The sequence below is a fragment of the Muscardinus avellanarius genome (assembly GCF_963383645.1).
Source record: "Muscardinus avellanarius genome assembly, chromosome: 1".
Taxonomy (NCBI): Eukaryota; Metazoa; Chordata; class Mammalia; order Rodentia; family Gliridae; genus Muscardinus; species Muscardinus avellanarius.
Genome location: NC_137786.1, coordinates 27,740,314 through 27,763,248, shown reverse-complemented (window position 1 = coordinate 27,763,248; position 22,935 = coordinate 27,740,314). Strand labels below are relative to the sequence as shown.

Below are 22,935 nucleotides of genomic sequence, written 5' to 3'. Positions count from 1 at the left end.
ACTGGGGGGGTCATCTGGAGAATGAGTATCACCCGAAAGAGTTAGACTGAAATCACAGCACTTTTTTTTACCTCTGCCAAGCTTAGTGCCTGATTGGGAGAGGCCTTTGGGCTGGGGGGAGATCTGGAAGGAGTCACAGCTGAAGGCTTTCTGTCCACACATTCCATAGCTGGGCAGTGAGTCCTTTGAAGGTGCTGGCTGAAACATTACCGTGTCTACTATGACCTAGTGATTCCAAAAACAAAACAAGCAATGATGTAATGATTTTTTTTTTTTTACTTCATTTCTGTTTTCTTTCCCCTTAAATTTTATGCAAAGCCGGGCATGGTGGCACATGCTTGTAATCCGGCATTTGGGAGGCTGAGACCGGAGGATTGCAGTTCACGAACGGCCTCAGCTACTTAGTGGGCCTTCTGCAACTCAGTGAGACCTGGTTTCAAAATAAAGAATAAACAAATAGGGCAGGGGTATAGCTTGAAGGTAGAATGCCCCTGGGTTCCACCCCCAGACCCGCAAAAAAAAAAAAAAAAAAAAAAAATTATGCATATTTTATTCTACCACCTCTCATTCTTCCTTCATTCCTGACCTGTTCTGTTTTTTTCCTGCATTTTATTCCTTTACTATATTTATTTCCTCTTAAAACCCACTGCTATGATTTCTGAGATTATTTACCTGCTTCTAAAAATTTTATTTGTAAGTTTAGCCAAAGGTGAATTCTTGTGCTATTTAACAAGTGAAAGGAAGATGATCGTAAGTCTTTAGATCTAGAAAGAGCCCCATTCTAGTGGGAAGAGACATATCATGGCTGTAAGATTAAGGACACATGAGGCTCACTCGGGCACCTTGCAGGGCTGGTGCTATGCATTGGCAATATAATACAATCTGATCAGGAGATTCCAGGAAATGGCCTTCTGGGCACAATGTAGCTTTAATAAACCTTCAAACAGTCATTCAAAAGAGTAGCTTAAGGCCGGACGTGGTGGCGCATGCTTGTAATCCTAGCATTCGGGAGTCTGAGACTGGAGGATTGTCGTTTGCGGACAGCCTCAGCTACTTAGTGAGACTCTCTGCAACTTAGTGAGACCCTGTTTCAAATAAAGAAAAAATAGGGCAGGGGATGTAGCTTGGAAGTCAAATGCCTCTGGGTTCCATCACCAGACCCGCAAAAAAGTAAAAAAAAAGAGTAGCCTAAACTTCCTAAGTTTAAGCAAGGAACAACCCGCTACCGACCCAGGTTGAATATAGGTGCAAGAAAGCAGAAAGGACCTTCTAAATTCTGAAAATGGTCTCTGGAGGAGACCCTTCTGATCACTCGGCTATCTGTCCACCTAACTGTGTGAGGCCGGCTGCTGCTTGCCGTCTTGTAAGAGCACTGCCAGGATAAACTAAGCAGCAGACGCTGCCTGAGACTTTGAAGTGAGTTGAACTGAAGGAGAGAAGTTGCCCGTGGGGAAGCTGGTTAACTAGGAGCCCTGCGTGTCCTGAACATGACGAGAGTGGGATTCTCAGAAGCAAGTGAGTCATGATACCCATTTTTATGAGAGAATCTGAAGAGAGTGAATGGAGACTAGCTCTGGTCTAGAAATTGGGTGAATTACCAGCTGCTTGAGAGGCTGGGGCAGTAGGACTGCAAGTTCAAGGCCAACCTGGGCAATGAGCGAGATCCTAGCTCTGGGGGGGGGGGGGGGACAGAAGAAGAAAAAAATTGGATGAAAGCCCATGGAATGTTCCACAGTCCAGTAGGTTTTATTCTGCTTTTAGCCTGTCACTGCCTTTATGTACTTTGTTCCTGTTTTGGAAATTGCCACAGAGGAAAAAAAATGCAAAATTCTTCTTAAGACTACTTTGGGCTCTCAGTAAGGGAAACAGACTTTTGGAGGAGTGTGGTCTGGATGTCCTGGGAGGAGAGGTGCTGCCGGCTGGAGGATCTAATCACTGGGTGCTGTGTCTCCATCCCCTACTGTGCAAAAGGAGCTGCCAGCTTATGGGGTCCTGGCATCATGGCATAGCATACCAAGGAGGCTGGCAAAAAGCTTAACCTCTCATGTCGTTTTGTGTCAGAGGGAGAATTAGAAGAGTGTCATCTGATGGACTTCAGGGCAAATGCTCCTAGTAGAATCCACAGAATTACTAACATCTCCACAGCTTCACCACTGCCTTCCCCGTCCCTTCACGACTCCTGCTCACAGCCCGGCCCTGTGGTACCTGCTGGGTGCTGTTGGCCGGAGCCCAGGAGCAGTTGTGTCACTCCACAGGGCCAGCCTGGAAGCCTGTGAGCCGGAGGACAATGATGCCCATGTGCTGGATTACTTTTGGCTGTACTTCAAACGTTACCAGTTACCGTCAGGCACATGGTTGAGAAAGCAGCTGCCACCTCCATAACCAGCCCAGATGACAGAGTGCGCGCCAGACACCATGGAGTCCACAAAGAGGTTCATCCCTTGATGTGGATACACTTTTGGAACCTGCTCAGAGGCTGACTCAGGGACCCGGTCAGTGAAAAGGGTGCTGCCTGGCTGTGCCCTATGTATCTACTAGGATGTGGTCTGCAACTCCCGGCCTGGAAAATACCGTGGCTGGCAGCTCTCCGCAAAGATGACAAGACTCGTGACTGCAAGACCCTGTTAAGTGTATGCTGGAAGCACAGCCAGATGGTGCACAGCCAGCAGCGGACGTGTGCTATTCCTGGCCAAATGTCCCTCCTGGCTCACATGCAGCCTCTGAAGTTGGTCAAATTCTGGAAAACGCCATGGCACAGCCATTTGAGTGTCTTCACAGCAACAGCAGCCTGGCCCACTCTGCACTGCTCTCCTGGGCTTTTGCAGGGTCATCACCCCTGGCATGAGACCAGGCCCCCTTCTGTGTATAGTTATGCTGGTGGGGTTCCCGACTCGGCTCATTTCCAGCAAGCCTCATGAGTTCCCTCAGAACCTCCTCAACGCTGGCTTGGTCTGCTCACTCTGCTAGCTAAACAGAAGACAGATCCTGGCCAGTGGCGGGCTCCTGTGCATGCGTGTTGGGGGTCCAGCCATTGTCCCCCAGGCACCTCTACAGGCCACAATCACCTGTCACTGAACTCATGGGTTTTGGGGGCCCCAAAGCCCTCAGGCCTTCATGGCCATATTCGACCTTGGATTGTAGGTCATTGGTCCCTGCTTCACCAGTGCACGTGGAAAGGCTGAGAACTGGCGGCCAGCCAGCCCCGTGAGTCATGGAGTTAGTGGTAAATAAAGCACATGAAGGAATGCACATACAACCTCTTTTGTCAAATGTGAATATGAAAGCACGGTCTGTTTTTAAAAATATTTAAAGTCTTTTCTCATTTTTCTCCTCAGGCCATCAAGCCCTGTCGTCCGATGACCAACAACGCCGGCAGGCTTTTCCACTACCGGATCACCGTCTCCCCGCCTACAAACTTTTTAGTAAGTTCCTACAAAATCAATTGTATTTTATTTAAAATATCAACAGATGAGGATGTAAATGTATTAAGTTACTCATTCAGTTCTCAAATGTTCCTTTTTGAAATATTTTTATGTTGATAAAGTTGGCTTTGGCATAGTATTTACACTTCCCCTCACTATACTATTGTGCTTTTTCATTAAATCGTTGGTATCACACAATAGCCAATGAATTACAGTGCTATTCCTTGGAGCAGCAGTGTGGGAAGAATGAGTAGAAAGCTTCCCCATCTCTTAAAAATCAGTGCAGATTATTTATTGTTTTGTGACCCAAATAAGCAACTCTGTTGTTGGTTTATGACAGTAATAATGGCGCCTAATATTTTGGAGCATGTATTATGTTCTACGTACCATTCTAAGTGTTTGACGTGTATTAACTTAATTTTTACAACATACCTATTAAGTATGATTATTCCCACCATCCACATCGGGAATTCATTCATGTCTTCTAGATGAAGTTAATAACTTGCTCGAGATTACTCAGGTGCTAAGTAACAGCTAAGGCCAGGCAGTGAGAGCCAGTATCTGCATCTCAAACTTTCCCATCTTGCCCCTCACAGTATGAAATGTGTTAATGGTTAAATGTATCATTAAGGGATTTCTACTTCAAAATTAGATAATTCATCATTATGAGTTATTTTATAGAGCTACAATTCATATAAATCTGTTTATAGACTTGCAGTACCATCATCACAACCTAAGTTTGAAACATTTTCCTTGTTCCTAAAGAAATTTTTTGCCCATTAGTAGTCCATTTTTTTTTTTTTTTTTAACCACCCTCATCCTTACATGGGCTTAATGCATTCTGTTCTTATGGAAATGGTCACAGAGTATTTTAAATGTTTATTTAAAATTTTTAAATATTCTATGCCTACTTAAGTATTTTATATATAAATATGTGATCCTTTATGTCTGACTTCTTTCATTTAGTATAATTTTTTCAAGATTTGTTCATGTTGTAGCATCCATTAGTACCTCATTCCCTTTTTTGAATGCTAGGGATCGAACCCAGGGCCTTGTGAATATTAGCAAAGCAATCCACCATTGGGCCTCCCCCAGTCCTCTATTTCAGTATTCCATTACACAGTGTGTGTATAGTGTGATATACCATATTTTATGTATCCGTTCATCAGGTGATGGACATTTGGGTTGTCTTCACTCTTTGCTATTATGAATAATGCTGATGGGAACATTTGTGTGCATGTATTTGTATTAACATGGGTTTGATTTGTTGGGGGATAGATACCTAGGACTGAAATTGTAATTCCATGTTTAATATTTTAGAAGACTGTCAAAATATTCTCCTATGGTGATTATGCCATTATCCATCATTATTTCATCAGAAGTACTTTATATTTTAGACCAGCTTTGTTTAGAAACAAAAATAATATTGGCAGAACAAATAATGAATATTTGGAAATTCTTTAGTCCTTCTCATATTCTTAGATATAGTTTTTGAAAGAATGCTATTTAGCTGGACGTAGTGGTACACTCCTCTAATCCCAGTACTTGGGAGGCCTAGGCAGAAGGATTGCAAGTTTGAGGCCAGCCTTAGCAACTTAAGCAAGGCCCTCAGCAACTTAGTGAGACCCTGTTTCAAAAAAAAAAAAAAAAAAAAAAATTGGGGCTGGGAGTATAGTTTGGTGATAGAATGCCCCTAGGTTTAATCCCTAGTACCAATAAAATAAAATAAGATAAAATAACATAAATTCAAAACCTATGTAAGAATATGTCTTTTCGGTTACATATTTTGACAATTTGCTTTCTATGGCATTCAAAATTAAAAGCAGTGAGCTATAAGAATGTTGTAAGGAAGAGAGTCTTATGGTTAGAGTGATATTTGTATCATTTAATAACAAACTTAGTTTTTAGGTAATTAAGACTTTTGAAATTAGAGGTGAATTGGTCTTTGCAATGGGGTGTTGGCATCTCCTTGGAGAGGCAGGGAATGGAGCCATGAGAAGCTGTACTTACGGTGACTTGAGGCCTTCAGAACCTTCTAAATAGTTTTTAATCATTACTGTATTGATGTTAAGCCTGTTTGCATTTTGTATTTGAGTCAGTTATGTTGTTACTATTAAGATTTTGGGTAGTTCAGAAATAGGGTTCAGTAAGACTAGACCTGGTAGTGTTGTGGGATTAAATAAAACAAGTTTCTAGAAAATAAACCTATATAGTAAGCATCATTGATTGTCTTGTTATATAAATATTTTACTTTTTTTTTTTTTTTTTTTGGTGGTACTGGGCATAGAACCCAGGGACATTCTACCTCTGAGCTTTACTCCCAGCCCTATTTTTTATTCTCTCTCTTTTTTTTTTCAGGTCTGGGGATGGAACCCAGGGACATTTGACCCCCGAGCTATACCCCCTGCCCTATTTTATATTCTTTATTTTGAAACAGAGTCTCACTAAGTAGCCGAGGCTGTCTGCAAACTGTGATCCTCTGGTCTCAGCCTCCCGAATGCTGGGGTTACAGACATGTGCCACCATGCCTGGCTTACTCTTTGTTTTTGAAACAGGGTCTCACTGAGTTGCAAGGGGCCTGGCTAAATAGTAGCTGAGGCTGTCCTCGAACTGCAATCCTCCTGTCTTAGCCTCCCAACTGCTGGGATTACAAACGTGAGCCGCCATGCCCAGCTAATTTTACTTATTAATTTCTGAAGCCAGAGAAATCCACCAAGACGGAGAATTCCATTTAAAATGAAAAGTTTTGAACTGGATGGGGTAGTATACACCTGTAATTCCAGCTACTCAGGAGGATCAAAAGCTAAAAGCCAGCCCAGGCAACTTAGCAAGAGAGGGCCTACCTCACAATAAAATGGGCTGCGGTTATAGCTCAGTGATAGAGCACCCCTTGGTTGAATCCCTAGTACAGGGGAAAAAATGTTTTTCATTAGCTGTATCAAGTTTTCTTTTGTGATTGGAAAATATTAAAAGTCGGCAAAGTTGATTTCATTTGTCATTGGTTACTTTATTCTTAATGGATTTCTGCATATAAAATCGTGAGTTTTTTAAAATGCTCTTTTGTTTTTCTGTTTTACCTTTAGACTGACAGGCCAACTGTTATAGAATACGATGATCATGAGTATATCTTTGAAGGATTTTCTATGTTTGCACACGCCCCGCTTACCAATGTAAGTATGCACCCGTCAGCTCTTTCTTTACTGGCATCTCCTTCCTCCCCTGCTTATTCTCCATCCGTTCTTTCCAAGAGGCAAAATAGAGTTCCCTTCATCTGACTCCTCAGTAACTTTAAATGTTCATCCTGCTGTGTGAGCTGCAGGAAGTCTGCGGCAGCGTGTCAGGAGGGAGTGTGACATCTGTGCTAATGAGTCACAGGTTTGGTCCACATTAAATGGTGTAAGTAAACATGTGTCAGAAGAACATTTTGAGAGTGTGAACGGTTGAAAAAGGAGGATCAACTGTGGAATGATGTGTTAAAACTATTTCGGGTTGCTTGTCCTTCAAAAGAAAGTTGGAAAGTTTTGAGGATAAGTTATTATATAGTCTCCAAGCAAAAGAAAGAGAAACAGAAACTCGGTCAGGATACCTGAAGTCTGAAGTACCCTCATAAACAATTTTCTGCTTTCGAATCTCAGGAAAGTGTCTTCTTTAAGAGACTTGGTCTGACATAAAGATCCATCATATTTACAGAGATACGAAGGCTACTTCCTTGGCAATCTGTTCACATGAAAGTTCTGCCTGTGTGAGTCCCAGTCTTTCGTCTCACAGCCTGCAGTCCTGGGAGTCGCCTTACTTCATCTTCCAGAGTCCAGTGGGATGTAGCGTGATGGCCTGCGCAGGGCAGGAAGGGAAGCGGTGTGCGTCCCCTGAGTCGGGCTCTGTGGGAGACATACTAGAGTATGGCTATGGTGTACAGTGTTCTCAAATCCTTTCTGGTTTGGTTACACGAAATGATATCTACAATTAGGAAGTTATTTCAGTACTGTTTATTTAAAACATGAAATTCTTTTTCATTGCAGACTAAGGTTCCGATCTTGACCTTATCTTGGTTCTTGTGTCATTCCTGTCCACCTTATTAAGTAGATGTAATTCCAGGTAGTGATACTAATTTAAAATATTTTCCCTATGAGATATTCTTTATTACACACTATATTTTATCCTGGAGAATTTTTTTTTTGAGAAGATAATTACACTGTAAATGTAAAAATAAAAGCATTTGATAACCCATATATTACATCTACCTCTAGGTGGACCATCTGTTCACTAATATAGAAAAGGAACCATTCTTAAACAATCTTTATGAAAAGGCAGTAGGAGGTTTTTGAACTTTGATGGTTTCTTTGCTTTGTGTATGTGTTTTAAGACACTCAAACCATTTGTTGTACTAAGTCCTACAGTCTTAGAGTTATAAAGGCCTTTAGAAGTCTAGTCTAGTCACCTAGCCAACCTCACTCTTCCTTTTTTTGTGGAGGGGTTGCAAATACAAATAACTTAGTTAGCATGAAATTATTTAAAATTTTCTCTCATCTTTATCTTTTAGTTCCCTAGAGAAATATAGATGTCATTTTGATTTTTAGGGTTACCATAATCAAATAAGAAAAGCAATGTGAGCCCAGAGATCAAAGTTTAAATATTAGTGAATTCCACTTAACTTGCTGTTTGATTTAACATCTCAATCTTTATAAGCCTTGGTTTTCTCATCTATAAGATAGTGGGATCCTCTTGTCTCAACTTTTCAAGTACTGGGATTACAAGCCTGTGCCACCATGCCTGGCGAAGGCTTAGTTCTTAGAGGCTGCTAACCCTAAATTAATCACTGTTGTTATAAAATAAGAGATAAGACTTTAGCATATATTTTATATAAATATTGAAGTTCTTAAAATGTGAGAACTTTGTTCTATAACGAAAAGCCCCATCATTTATGCTAGAGATGTTGATAAAAATAAATTGAGTTTTAAGCCGAGTGTTCTACAGTTCATAGGAATTAGAGCCATCAAAGGCCTCTTGAATTTCAAATAGCCTCCCAAGAAAAAGAATTTTTAAATCATTCTTTCGATTTGATTTATTTCTTTGTAAAGGGAACATATCAGCAAGAAGGGCATGCAAATGATGCTAATGATAGAATCGCTACCAACACTAGTTTTGCAAGTTCTCCTAAGATCTCGAACTGAAATGGATTGAAAGCCTTGCGCTAAGTATATATAGCATTCGGAGAGGAAATTTCATCCTTTTATATAGCATATCTGCTAGTATAATACCTGATGTTATTAAGGACTTTCACAATTCAAAGTTATAAAAATACATGAATTAGATGCATTGTATCTCATTCCGTTCTCAGCAGCACAGGGAAATCCCTTGATCTTTTCCCTCCCACCTGAGCTGGCTTTTCATTATCCTGTGACCCCAATGACCCCCGGATTTGGTCATTTTTGGGGGTAGAAATAGTAAAGTTAGGATGTAGGAGCTTAGGGAAAGTGTTTTTTGTTGTGTTTGCCTGAAATGAAATGGGCATTAATGTCAGTCAGCATATGATACTCTTTATTTTTAGGTATTCAAACATGTTTTAAGAAGAGATAGTAGACATTTCTGTTATCTGGTTGCATTAGTTGAGCAAGGTTTTGGTGATCTTTGAGGTAACATAACAGTTTCTCAGCTGACCACTGTAGAGCAAAATGACAAGTTTTTTCTGCGTCTTAGGAAGAGATCAGAGTTTGAGTAGATAATAAGATGCTACTGTTCCAACTTTGTGTGTCTCAGGGGTTCTGGTATGGATAGAAGCCCAAAAGGAAATAGAATGTACAAAGAACTTAAAGAAAAGGAAAAAGTTCCCATAAGTGTGCTTAGTTGAAATGATAGGAAGGGGTAGCCTGCACTTTTGCCCTTTCTCTGCCTACCTTTGCTGTAGTTTCAAGAGCTCTTCTTTTCTCTCCCACATACTCTCTTGCTGAGTAATTCAGCCCGTCAATGGTTTTTCTTCTCCTGCACGTTCTGATCCCCACGGGCAGATGCTTACAGCTGCAGTAGGTAGCTGCGTGGATAGCTCTGCTCAGCACTTGCGTTTCAGACTGCCTATTGTGATGTCCCCTCATGGCCCGGTGTGAGTGCACTCATTGTCCGCCCTGCCTGTTTAGTCTTTCTTCTCTCTTACTCCCTGTCAGAACAGTCCTTGTGTAGATCAGCACCATCTAGCTGTGTTTACAGTTTCCTCTCCCTTCCTGTATTTCTTCATCGGGCTCCTGGATTGATGCATTAGACTCAAGTCATTACCTCTGCTCTTTGCTCCCCTCTAAGCTGTTTCCATCCTGTTTTCATAGCAACCCATCTAAATGCAAACTATTAGAATCTTTTGAATGTACTCAACAATACTGGATGATTTCATGTCTGAGTATAGCCATGGCCTATAAGAGTGGCATAACAGAATTCATCCTTTTCTCTTTAGACTCCTGGCTTCTCTCTGTGTACACTTCACTCTCAGCTGCCAAATGACCTCTTCCTGCAGCTTCCTTTTCTTTGTCTTGGTAGACACTAAGTACCTGGCTGCCTCAGCTTTCATTTTGTCCTGGATGACCTGGAAAATCCCTCATCTTTAAAGACATAACTCAAATGTTTTCTTCCTCTCTCTCTCTCTCTCTCTCTCTCTCTCTCTCTCTCTCTCTCTCTGTGTGTGTGTGTGTGTGTGTGTGTGTGTGTGTGTGTCTCTGTGTGTCTCTGTGTGTCTCTGTGTGTGTCTCTGTGTGTGTGTTTGTTTTACTTAGAATTGAACCCAGGGGTATTTACCTCTAAGCTACATCCCCAGCCATATTTTTTTTTTTTTAAATAGGATCTCACTAATGTGCAGAGGGCCTCACTAAATTGCTGAGGGTAGCTGCAAACCTATAATCTTCTGGTCTCAGCCTCTCAAGTACTGGGGTTATAAGTGTGTGCCAGTATGCTCAGCCTCTGCTTGGTTTTTAATCATTCTATATCATATACTATTTGTACTTGTACCTTTTAAGGTAGGGTCTGTGGCTTATTTTAGTGTAATTTTGACTTGACATATTTGTTAGCAAAGAATTGCTATTTTAAGACTAAAGTAATCATGGAACCCTTAAATATTTTTAAGTGATTGTAGGAATAAGGCAGAACTTTAAAATAACAGTGACCTTAGCATGTTTCTTTGGCTACTTTTAGGACTCACTACCACCAGTTAAAAATCAATCACTGGGGATTGTACCCAGGAGCATTCTACCTCTGAGCTGCATCCCTAGCTTTATTTTATTTTTTATTTTGAAACAGTGCCTCACTAAGTTGCTGAGGGCCTCACTAAATTGTTGCTGCTGTCCTTAAACCTCTTGTCTCAGTGTCCCAAGTACTGGGATTACAAGCATGTGCCACTACACCCAGCAAAATGAATCTCTTATTCAGGTTAATTACAAGTTTCCCTCAACCAGTATCTTAAAAAGAAAAAAAAAAGGTGAACAGAACACTTAAGAACTAAACTTCATTTCTGAGAAAAAGATTCCCAGTAGATGGCATTGTAAGACTGTTATTCTGTTTTTTATACTATTTCTTTTGCTAGTAGAATTAAAATTTGTTTCTGATTGTTAATGTTTGTAAAAACACTTGCATTGTCTTAAAGACACTTTGTGTAGCCAGAAAAGCTCACTTAACACATCCCTCGGGCCTCTGGGTCTATTATTTTCTCCAGATATCTAGCCAAGTCACTGCAATAACCTCTCACCCATTCTTTCATTCATTCAGAAATATATTTATGGAAAACTACTGTATCGAGATACTAGGCTAGTGTCTGAGAATAAATTGGTAGAAAAAGACAGGTATGGATTTATTTCCTGCCGAGCCTTCCTTCGTTTTCACACATACTCTGGGTATTAGAACAGGTCATGAGAGATGTATGCTCTAGTGGCTACGAGCCAAGGTCTGGAGCACGAATCCCTCCTTTCCCAGTTGCCTGTTACCTTCTTCAGTGAACCTGACGCCTCTGCCTTAGTTGCCTCCACTCTACATTAGGGTTGCTAGGATGGTTGTCCAAGTAAATATTGTGACACATTAGAACAGTACCTGGCCCAATAAATGCTAGCTATTATTTATTCCTATTACAATTTACTACTATTGCTTATTACAACAGTTCCTTTTGACTAGAGCCAGATAGGCAGCATGAATTGTGCACCCTTCAAATGACCTCTGAATCCTTAACCGAGAAGTTGTGTCAGCATGCCATCCCTGATCTGAAGAGCCAAAGATTCTGAAAGGCTTGAAAACCCCGAGGGAGAAGGTTTATTATGGTGGTTTTATTAATTCTTCAGAGGCAGTTGTGCTTGCTTTTACTGGGTCTTGTCATACTTGTGTTGCTGCAGCTCATCCTGTTAATTAGATACCAGCATTATGCAGGTTTCCTGTCGAGGCCTGGCCAGCTGGGCCCTTGCTGTTAAAATCCAGCAGTTGTGGTCAAGTTTCATGTGCAGTGTTGTTAGTGGCTTAGATGAGGGTGAACCCTTCTCATTTGGTTCATGGCCTTCTGTGTCAGGGGGCAAACATGTTGTGTGCCATACAAACCTGCAGGGAGGTCCCGGGGAGCTGAACCACGCTTCTTCTCATTGCAGATTCCACTGTGTAAAGTAATTAGATTCAACATAGACTACACGATTCATTTCATTGAAGAGATGATGCCTGAGGTAAGGGAAAAGATTGTTTAACAGCTTGATGTAATTTGCTCTTTTGTTTATTCCACACTTTTTTCCAAAAAAAAAAGAACAACCATCAAACTTGGTCAGCTCTGGCTTTTTGCCATAGGAGACCCTTAAAATACCATATTCACTACTGAAAGTGTCTCTGAGATGTAGTTTTAGCATCAAGGTTAAAATTTGGGTCATTTTTAAACTCACTGACCTATTTTTGAACCCATTTCTGCTCGCTTTGCATCTGCTGATAGTAACTTTACATCTGTTTCTAGTTTGTTTTGCGTAGGGGACAGATTTTAGTTACTGGCCATTATCAGAGAGGAAATTGGAATAGTGAAACTGAATCTGATAGCTGTTGGAATAATCTTATTCATTATCTTCAATGACAAGATCAATGCTGGGTTCATTTTTCTTCCCATATATTTACATATTTTTCCTAATTGTTTTTCGTTGCGGATGCTCAGCAGCAGATTTATCTAAATATATGCAAGAGATTTAGAATTCCAAAGCAAGATTAATGTGAATCTCAGAATGTGATGCATTGCCTGATCTTGAATTTAGTGGTGTCAACAAATCACACCAATAAATAACAACCAGACAGCAAACAAGTTTGTGCACTTAAGGTCGTGTTGGAGTGAGGGTCAGTTTCCAGATCCCTGGCTCTTGGTGCAGCTTGTTTAACAGTGAAGCTCTCTGTTGTCAGGGGGCACCAAAGGGGAATCAATGGACATGGCATGCATGCTTAGTTAGCACCTGTTTCATGCCAGGCAAGTCCTGCGTCCTACCTGCCAGTCAAAAAGAATTAAAGAGAAAGGAGTGTCCGTTCTCCTGTCTAGAAGCACTTTTTTTGCTTCCTTTGGGTTTTTAAGGTCATAAGCCTTCTTTTGCTATTGTAAAACTTTAAGACTTCTGATGTGATCTCATGCAGGGTGATTGATGAGCCCTGAGCACAAGTAGGAGGAAGGATTAGAAGGAAGACTGACTTGCAAATATATCGTCTGTATAGCTTGTTTTCAGAAGAAATTTTGTAGGTTTTGTAGGGATTTTTTTTGTTTTGTTCTTGTTTTGTTTATGTGATACTCAGGATTGCCTCACACATGCTAGGTGAGTACTCTACCACTGAGTTACATCCCAGTCCTTTTCTAAATTTTATTTTGAAGTTGGGTGTGGTGGGATACACCTATAATTCCAGTACTTGGAATTATACAGGAGGAATTATACTGATACAGGAGGATCCCAGGTTCCAGGACAGTCTCAGTAATTTATTTATATTTATTTATTTATTGGCACTGGGGATGGAATCCAGGGGCATGCTACATCCAAGCTACACCCCAGTCTAGTCTTGTCCTTCCTTCATTCCTTTCTTTCTTTCTTTCTTTCTTTCTTTCTTTCTTTCTCTCTCTCTCTCTCTCTCTCTCTCTCTCTCTCTCTCTCTTTCTTTCTTTCTTTTTTTTTTGCTGATCTGGGGATGGAACCTAGGGGCATTCAACCTCCAAGCTCCACCTCCCTGCTCTATTTTTTATTCTTTATTTTGAAACAGGGTCTCACTGAGTTGCAGAGGGCCTCACTAAGTAGCTGAGGCTGTCCCCGAATCGCAGTCCTTCAGTCTCAGCCTCCCCAATGCTAGGATTACAAGCATGCGCCACCACGCCTGGCTTTATTCCTTATTTTGAAACAGGGTCTCCCTGAGTTGCAAAGGGCCTCACTAAGTAGCTGAGGCTGTCCGCAAACCGCAATACTCCTGTCTCAGCCTCCTAAATGCAGGGATTAGAGGCATGTGCCACCACGCCCGGCTCAGCCTCAGTAATTTAGCAAGACCCTTAGTGAGATTCTGTTTCAAAAATAAAATGAGATAAAATGGCTGGCTGTATAGCTCGGAGGTAGAATGACTCTCGGTTCAATCTCCAGTTCCAAAAAAGTCACTGAGGATTATTACTAAGGCAGGTCTCACTAAATTTTTCAAGCTGGCCTCAAACTTGTGATTTTTCTTCCTTAGTTCCTTACCCCAAGTAGTGTGATAAGAGGTGCGTGCCACCTTACTCAGACACCTCTGCTACATGAGGTGGCACACACCTGTACTATAGTTTATAGTATTTTTAGCTTATTATTTGCCTTTGTTAAGAGCTTGAACTTTCTTGGACCCTCTTTTTTTTGGGGGGGGGGTTACTGGGGATTGAACCCAGAGCCATTCTATCTTCAGGCCATACTTGCAGCCCTTTTTTTTTTTTTTTTTTGAAACAAGGTCTCGCTAAATTGTGGGGGCTGGCCTTGAGCCTAGGATCATCCTGTTTCGGTTTATTCAGTGTTGGGGTAATGGGCATGTGCCACCGCACCTGGGCACCTCGCCTGTGGGTTACTTGTTAACAGTGATCCTGGGTATGTTGGGTGGGGTAGGGTGGCATGGATGTGGTAGGCAAGCCCATCAGAACCTGCAGATGTGTGTGTAATTTGAATTAACAGAAAAGTTCACAGGAGATTCTGATATGTCTTATATTTGGACCAGAAACGTAAGAGATAAGACTTGGCTTTTAAATTTCGCATTATTTTGTTTATATTACTAAAAAACGCTGATTGGACATTTTTGTAGTAAACCAAATGGCATTATTGTCTACTTTGTTTTTACCTGAAAATGGTAAGCTGTGTAGGACACATGGCCACATTTTGAGGAAATTATGTTTTTAGCATAGCTTCAACAGACACATTTTAAGATATGTGAAATACTTTGAATCTTTAGATATTGTGTATTTTCAGATTTGTAGTAATTTGATTTTGATTTATTTTTCAGAATTTTTGTGTGAAAGGACTGGAACTCTTTTCACTCTTTCTATTCAGAGATATTTTGGAATTATATGACTGGAATCTTAAAGGTAAATAATAGGATTTTTAAAAAAGAGCAGTGCTTAGAGAAGAATGTTATATTTATAAGAAAATTCTTTTCTTTTGTTTTGATACTGGGAATGGAACCCAGGGCCATTCTACCTCCATGCTACACTTTCAGCCCTGTTTTTTAGTCTTTTTTTATTTTTGAAACAGGGTGTCACTGAGTTGCGAAGGGCCTTGCTAAGTAGTGAGGCTGTCTACAAACTACAGTCCTCAGGTCTCCACCTCTGGAATGCTGGGATTACAAGTGTGTGCCACCACACCCAGCTGAAAATTCTTATACAATGGTAGAGGGTAGTTGAAATTCTCCTTATTTTTTAAATAACTAGGGGAAAATGTGTTATTCATAGGAATATTTGCTATCATTTGACACAAATAAGTGTTTATGGATTTTACTTCATACAATTTGACAGTTTCTGTTATTAGCCAAGAAGATGGTACCAGTTATTATGAGTAACTACCTTGATTTATGTGCATTAGGGAAAATCTCATTAGTTAATATTTTAAATCTACTGAGCTGTGCTATAATAAACTTCTTCTAAGATGACAGTTTATTAAAACAGAGAACTTCTGTTAGTCATTAAAATATACACACACAAAAACAGATGCATGCAGAGTGAACCCGATCTAAGTAGAGTCAAAGACTTGATGTCTGGTTTTGGGATAATAGTTTTATTTTTTTTTTAAAGTATCTGTATTCTAGGAAATATTTACTTGTTTTTAAAGCACTTTATTAATGAATGGTATTTCAAACCAAGTGTATTGATTAATGGCTTCTCAAGACCAATAGTATTCCAGTTTTTTAGCATATTGATTAATGTGTGAAGGAATTAATGTACAAGCATATTTCATTCAATTATGACAGAAATCTCGGTTTTGAACTTACACAGTATTTTGTGTACATTTTCTCTCTGGGGCTTTCATTCTTCTCCTGGCTTGCTGCTGTCTCCTCACAGTCCTCACTAGATGCTTGTGGCAGTTTCTAGTGATTGATTGAGCAACCAAGGAGAAGGGTGGAGGGAATGGTATTTTTTATGTCCCCACTTCTGGTGATGCTTTTTGTGTTTACCATAAATCTTAGGAATTAAGTTGCAGTGTTTGCCTTTTAAGTTGTTTGATTTCTTTTTTTCTTTCCACTTATTTTCTTTAGGTCCTTTGTTTGAAGACAGTCCTCCCTGCTGCCCACGATTTCATTTCATGCCACGTTTTGTAAGATTTCTTCCAGGTAAACCTTTTGACTTGTCAGTGACCCAGTGAGATAGTACATCTGAAAATAAGCCTGCATTCTCCTTTCAGTCTTTAGGGACAACTTTCCTATCACTCAGGGTACATATGAAATTATACCCTGGCATAAATTATTGCAATCCCAAATGAGATGAGCAGTGGAAGGATTAATTTTCAAAATGTCCTTGATAAAATATCATTGAAGTGTTAAAATAACATAGAGAGATGCACATGGCTTAAAAATTAATATGCTGAATTGGAAAACAATTAGTATAAAGTTTGTATGTAAAATGATGACCATGCTAAAAATCATCACACTAATAAGATAGGATCCCAGGTGTTATTTTCTATTTTTTTTTTGGACATTCCTTTATCTTTATGGTGAAAAAAAGATGTAATAACTTATTCTCAATATGAAATTCAAATATGAAAATTCAAATATGTAATTCAAATTCAAATATGTTAGTAAATTCAAATATGTAAGTAAATACATTGACTTAGTTTTTTTTAAATTGGTGCATTGTATCATATATCACATTGGAATATAAGACTTGAGAGGATATACAAGCACACATCATCCAATTAGCCCTCATCTAGCCCCTCCCTCGATCCCATGCTTGTTTGGTGATTAACTTTGATACATTTGTTTATGTACCTCCTGCGTTTTAAAGAGGCTCCATCCTCCCCTATTCCATACCCTCTGATTGGTCACCTTAGTTGCTTCACTATAGGGCCCTTTCTATAGCTCGACCTCTTCCTGTTGCCCCTTTCCTCCTAGTTATTGCTGATTAGGGGAAGCATCTGGTTTTTATTTTCTGCGATATTTCTCTGTGCATGCCGTGTTGCAAGCACCGATCCCACTCAACAATGACTTAATTTTTTAAAGTAATATTTCATCTATTTTCTAGATTTTTCAAAAATCTTGAGCTGTAAGATGTGTCAGTATATTTAGTGTTTCTTAAAAAATGATTGGAATTTTAATGAAATCTTTTGGATGTTGTTTTTGTCTGTAGAATCTTTTCTTTTCCGCTTCCCTATTCTCTATTTTCTCTGTGATTTCTTAGTCAATTACCTGCTTTGTCAGGTGCTATGAAATCTGGCTTGCACTTTCCTTTCAGTAAAGTTCTGCTACTGGCTAGTATTCTACTCAGTGTTCTACCCTGAGCTGTATAGTTTCTTGATTTCTATTGTAATGATTGTTACAATTTGTTAATCTAGTCCCTAGGAAAAAACTTGGACCACCACCCTAAATGAATTTATCCCTGGAATCCGACTCTATTATCTCACATGCTGGTGACCTCTGTTTACCCTTCCGCCTCTCATACCCCTTTCCCTTGCTCTTCTCTCTTCTTGTGCACAGCCACCATATTTTTTGCTTTCTCAAATGCTGTGATCTGCCCAGTCAAGCTGCCTTGGTGTCTTGTGCCACCATCACTATCCTCAGTCCTCAGGTAAATTTCCGCAGTCCAACCATTTGCCTTTTCCTTTCCTGTGTGTAGACTACGCAATGGCACTGGAGGAAAAATAGATAGCTGCTGCTATAAATGTGAGGTCCAGGGAGTTTTTCTTCATGTCTTCTTTCTGTCCAGGTCGCCATATCTGCAGCCTTGGAATTCAATCCTACATCCATGTGTTCCTCTTCAGGCCTCTCGGGCTCCTGGGGACAGGAGGCTTGGCATTCGCCATGCTTCAGAACCCTGTTGGAGCCTGTCAGACTGGCTTCCACAAGTGTTCTTGGTCCACTCGCAGCCACACTTGGCTTCAATGCCAGTCCCCTTATAGCCCTGCCCCAGCCCGATGCAGCTTCAGATGCCAAAGTCAGCCTCCCAGAGAATAGTCCAGATGTCATGCCTCAATGCTGCTCTCTTTTCCAACATGGTGACCGAGCTCTTTGTCTTTCTTCTGGGCTTGCTTTTACAGCTCTCTGGTCCCTTTTAGTTACTTCTGTTATTTTTCTACACAGTCTAGTTTACATTTCCCTCAAGAGTTTGAGGAAAACATGCTCTTTGCTCAGTCTGGACAATCACATTGGCTTGTTTTTATTTTAGGATAACATCACTCATATTTTTATATTATTGTTTACTTTGTTTAGAAGAAGTATTGAACAGCTTTTCTTTCTTTTGCATCTGGTTTCATTTCACTGAGATGTCCTCTCTTCTTTTTCAGTGAATGCATCTTTGATTTCATAATGGAGGTTTAGCAATAAACTTATTAGAAAATTGTATTAGAGTGAGTTTTGTTGAAACGCCTTTCTTTTTTGTAGCTCTGCCTCTAGGCATTTTATGACCAAACAAATCTCTAAAAGAAAGTGGGCAGTTTTAAAATCATCTCACAGAAAAATCTTGTGTCAGATATTCACTTTATGGGATTTCAGTGCACAAAATATTTTTATTTCTATGTAGGATAACATTTAAGTTAACATAAAGGAAGAGGCCTATTGATTAATTTTTAAATAGTATTTACTTTTTCATTAGACTTTCTTTTAAAAACACATATTTAAAGACTCTGAAGGATTAAAAAACCCCTAATGTATAAAATGCATTTTGATACTGGGTGGCAAATTATGGTTGATTTGTTTTTCACAATATGACTTTGTTAGGGCTGGGAATGTCGTTCAGTGATAGAGGTCTTGCCTAGCATGGCTGAGGCCTGGGCTCAATCCCCAACACAGGAAGGAAAAAGAGACTTTATAAAAGTTCTTTTTTAAAAAAGCGAAGTAAATTAAGCATGGTGGCATCTGCCTGTAATACCAGTACTCTTCAGTACTCAAGAAAGTGAGACAGAAAGATCACAAGTTCAAAGCCAGCCTTAGTAACTTAGTGAGAACCTGTTTCAAAATAAAAAATAAAAAGGTCTGGTGGGGAGCTCAGTTAAAATGCTTCTGGGTTCAATCCCTTGTACCAGGGGGAAAAAAGTAAACTAAAAATATACCTATTTGGTTAGGGATGTAGCTCCGTGGTAGAGCATTTACCTGGTATGTGCAAGGCCTTGGGTTCAATTCCCACACATACATTTTCATTGTTTTCTATGCAAAAGATTTTTCAACATAGTTATTCTACTGGTATATTATTTGCATCCTATTTTTAAAATTCATTGAACAGATGGATGTTTTTAAAGATATATAGTGCCAAATTTCTTGTCAGAATAATCACATCAGGTTATGCTGCCATAAAAAATGCATTATTACTCTTTGTTTAACATTTTAGGTCTATCCACCTTGATTTCTTTCTTTTCTTTTCTGATTCTTGTTTCCATTTAAAAAAATTTAATGATGAGGTCTATGAGGCTGAAGAGTAATCGTTTTTTTCTTATATCACCAGCACTAAGGTAATTCTTGGCAAATATCAAGAACTCCATATATGCTTGTATACTGACTTTATTCAATCAATCATAATAGCGCCTTATTTAAGTATGTTTTGATTATTGATGAATGTGCTACTCACTCTTTGGTATCTCTCGTTTTTTAAAACCTTTGGTGGAATTATAACATAAATACTGAAAAGTGTGCTTATCAAAAGTCTGGGACTCAGTGAATTTTCATAAAGTGAATGTGATCATGTACTCAGCACCCAAGTCAAGATTATCAGTATCCAAGAAACCCCTCTGAACCCAGTCACTGCCCAGCCTCTAGATGGAAACCACTATTCTATGTTGACTTGATATACCATTACTTTTACCCAATTTTGAATTCTAAAATCTAGAAAATCTGTTTTGTTACTGTCTTTGCTACCAGCAGTTATTTCACATGCTCGCTAAGCATTTTTCTTTCTTTCCTTCTTTGGTGTGTTGTTAAGGATAGACACAAGGTCTCATTCGTGCTAGAGCACATACTACCATAGAGCTACACGGTCAGTTCTTTCTTTTTCAGTTTAGTTTTTCTGATAAATATTTGGAAGTACCACATATGGTTTTATTTTGTCTTCCTCTACTGACTAATGGAATGGTACACGATTTTACATACTTATTAGCTATTTTGTTATTGTCTTTTTAAAGTGCCTGTTCAAGTCTTTTGCCCATTTTTCTATTGAGTAATGTTTACCTTTTTCTCGTTGCTTTGTAAATTTAAAAGTCCTATAGTGTATTCGTGTATATAGTTCTTTGTTAGAAATATGTATTGACAGTAACTTGTATGTAGATTGCTTTTGATTTTGGGGTGTGTGTGTGTGTGTGTTTGCACACATATACATACATATATGGACAATGCAGAAGAGTATAAAGTTTAAAAAAACTTTTTGTACATATAAAAACGGTAGGTACTATAAATTTTTATAAATTTCTAAGTAAGTGTGTGTGTGCGTGTGTGTGTGTTGCTGGGGAGTGTGTGTGTGTGTGTGTGTGTGTTGCTGGGGGTTGAACCCAGGGCATTCAATCTGAGATACACCTCCAGCCCTTTTGTTTTGTTTTGAAACAAAGTCTCACTAGGTTGCTGAGAGTCTTTCTGTGTTGTTAAGGCTGTTCTCCAGTTTATGGCCCTCCTGACTCAGCCTCCCAAGTATGGGGAAGATGAATTCTGTTTTCTTAAAGTGAGTTAACACTAAATCTGTTTCACAACTTTCCTTTTTTACTCAAATACTTTAGATATTCTCTATGTAAATTGCCTCACTGTTATCTACATGGCATTCCATGTTATTAATGGTCATTAATTTTTTCGATAATTTCTCTAGTGATGAACATTTTGAAGGTCTTTCTTCATTTCACATAGATTCTCAGGTACAATCCTGTGCATGTATCCTGTTGCACTTATGAGTATTTCTCAAAGGTGGAGTTCTAGAAGCAAGATTACTTAAGATAGTATATCCATTTTAAATCTGGAAAGCTAGCTGGCTTTTAGGAAGTATAACAATTTGTGATTCTGATCAATAGTTTTTATTAAAAAAAAAAAAAAAACACCCTTTTTCTGTCACCTGCCAGTGCTGGGTATTAGTAGTCTTTACAGTTGTATTCATCTGATAAACAAAAGTAATGCCATTTTATTATTGGCATGTCTATTGAGTGTCTGTAAGAATGAGTATCCTTTCAGATAGCCTAAGTGTTTCATGGTCTTCTCATGCTCATTTTCTTTTAATTTACATTAGTTTATTATAATATCTCATTGAATGTTCAAGTTTTAGCAGCCTTCGTATTTTTTCTGTTTCTTCAGTTTACCTATTTTGAAGTTAGCTGTCTCAATTGCTTTATACAAATTCATAAAGTTAAGCTTAATAGTTTAAATGAGGGCTGCAGGACTGTTTGCCAGAAGTATAGAACAGAGTAGTTTGTTGAGATCTTAAGAATTTTCTCAAATGTTTGTTTCTTTCCTGTCCCATTCTTCCCTTTGGTGGCAAAACAGCTTAAGAACTAGACCCAGTTTAAAGTTTTCTGTGGTCTAATTGGCTGGGGCAGGGCGTAATTCAGTATGGTAAGAGTGCACGTAGGAGAAAGCCTATGCATTGCTTGTATCGTCACTGTAGCGAAGCATTGAAAATCCTGAATCAACTTTGCAAATTGATCATCTAGCAAATTGATGTTCAGAAGTTGCCCCTTGGGGAGCAGTAGTTCCTGGGTGTAGCAAATTGATGTTCAGAAGTTGCCCCTTGGGGAGCAGTAGTTCCTGGGTGTGGCTGGCAGGGCCAGAGTAGTGAAAGAGAATCTCAGAGTTTCTGTGGAGGCAAGTGTAGTTTCACCAGTTGACATAGTGTCTTACTCTAACTTCATATTTGGAAAATTTAGAAAATACCTATTGTTAATTCAAATTTTAGAAAATAAGATCATATCGAGTCATCTTGATACAGAAAATGTAGTAATGAAGTCACACAGTCTCAGTGAGAAGAAAGGGGAAGATATTTTTATATTTCTTAAAATTGGGTGTTATACAGTTGATAAATACTTGTTTAAGCAGCCATGTACTTAACACAAATTCCCTAACAAATTGCCCCCTCTCCCAAATAACCATATAAATAATTAAGCAATATAAACCGCGAGAATTGAGTCTCTAAGAAACAGTTTAGAAAGTCTGTCAGTTCATTAATGACTGTCCAGATTCATTCCCTGAAACACAAACTCCAGTTCTTCCCGAATAATGAGCCGTTGTCACGGTTCCAGTCCCAGAGCTGGCAGAATTCCTGCTAACCTTAGCTTACCCACTCTAATTTCTCATTTATATCATGTCCTATTTATCCCAGCCAACGAGATAAAAATTACTTCTTAGCCTGCGGTGACATAGTTCCATAAATCCCCAACATAAACATGTAGCAAAGCAGACAAACCCAAAGAGCCAATTTATTAACATTGGTAAATTCATGGTAGTCTGAGAGCAAGTGGCCACGTTATTTATCTGCCTCCGAAAGTCATTCCACAAATATTTATGGGTGTCTTTCATTACCAGGCTGGGTGTGAGGGATACAGCCCACACCCCCGGGGCTCTGGCAGGACTCTCACTTTTTCTCTCCTTCTTCTTATATTTCCATGAAAATTAAACCCCAGTAGCAACATGGAGCAGAGTCTTAAGCCCTCTCTTTGATAAAGCCCTCTCCTTTCATCTTACATTGTCCTTAGTTTCTCTTTTTTATGGTTTAGCTTCTGTGTAAAATATATAGCAGAGTTTAGTGTGGGTTTAATTAATTAATTAATTAATTTTTGCAGTACTGGGGATTGAACCTAGGGGCATTCTACCTCAGAGCTACACTCCCAGCCCTATTTTTCATTCTTTATTTTGAAACACTGAATTGTGGAGGGCCTCACTAAGTAGCTGA

At 39.3% G+C, this 22,935-nt stretch overlaps 1 protein-coding gene across 1 annotated transcript in view; it reads left to right on the top strand.

The window, feature by feature from the left end:
* DROSHA (drosha ribonuclease III) overlaps window positions 1-22,935 on the top strand; it is a gene marked incomplete at both ends in the record, with an annotated part of 135,869 nt that overhangs the window by 24,862 nt on the left and 88,072 nt on the right. The window contains 5 exons of the mRNA XM_080692383.1: window positions 3,336-3,422; window positions 6,506-6,592; window positions 12,023-12,094; window positions 14,886-14,967; window positions 16,131-16,205. Coding sequence (XP_080548509.1) covers window positions 3,336-3,422; window positions 6,506-6,592; window positions 12,023-12,094; window positions 14,886-14,967; window positions 16,131-16,205 — 403 coding nt within the window. The remainder of the gene's footprint in view (window positions 1-3,335; window positions 3,423-6,505; window positions 6,593-12,022; window positions 12,095-14,885; window positions 14,968-16,130; window positions 16,206-22,935) is intronic.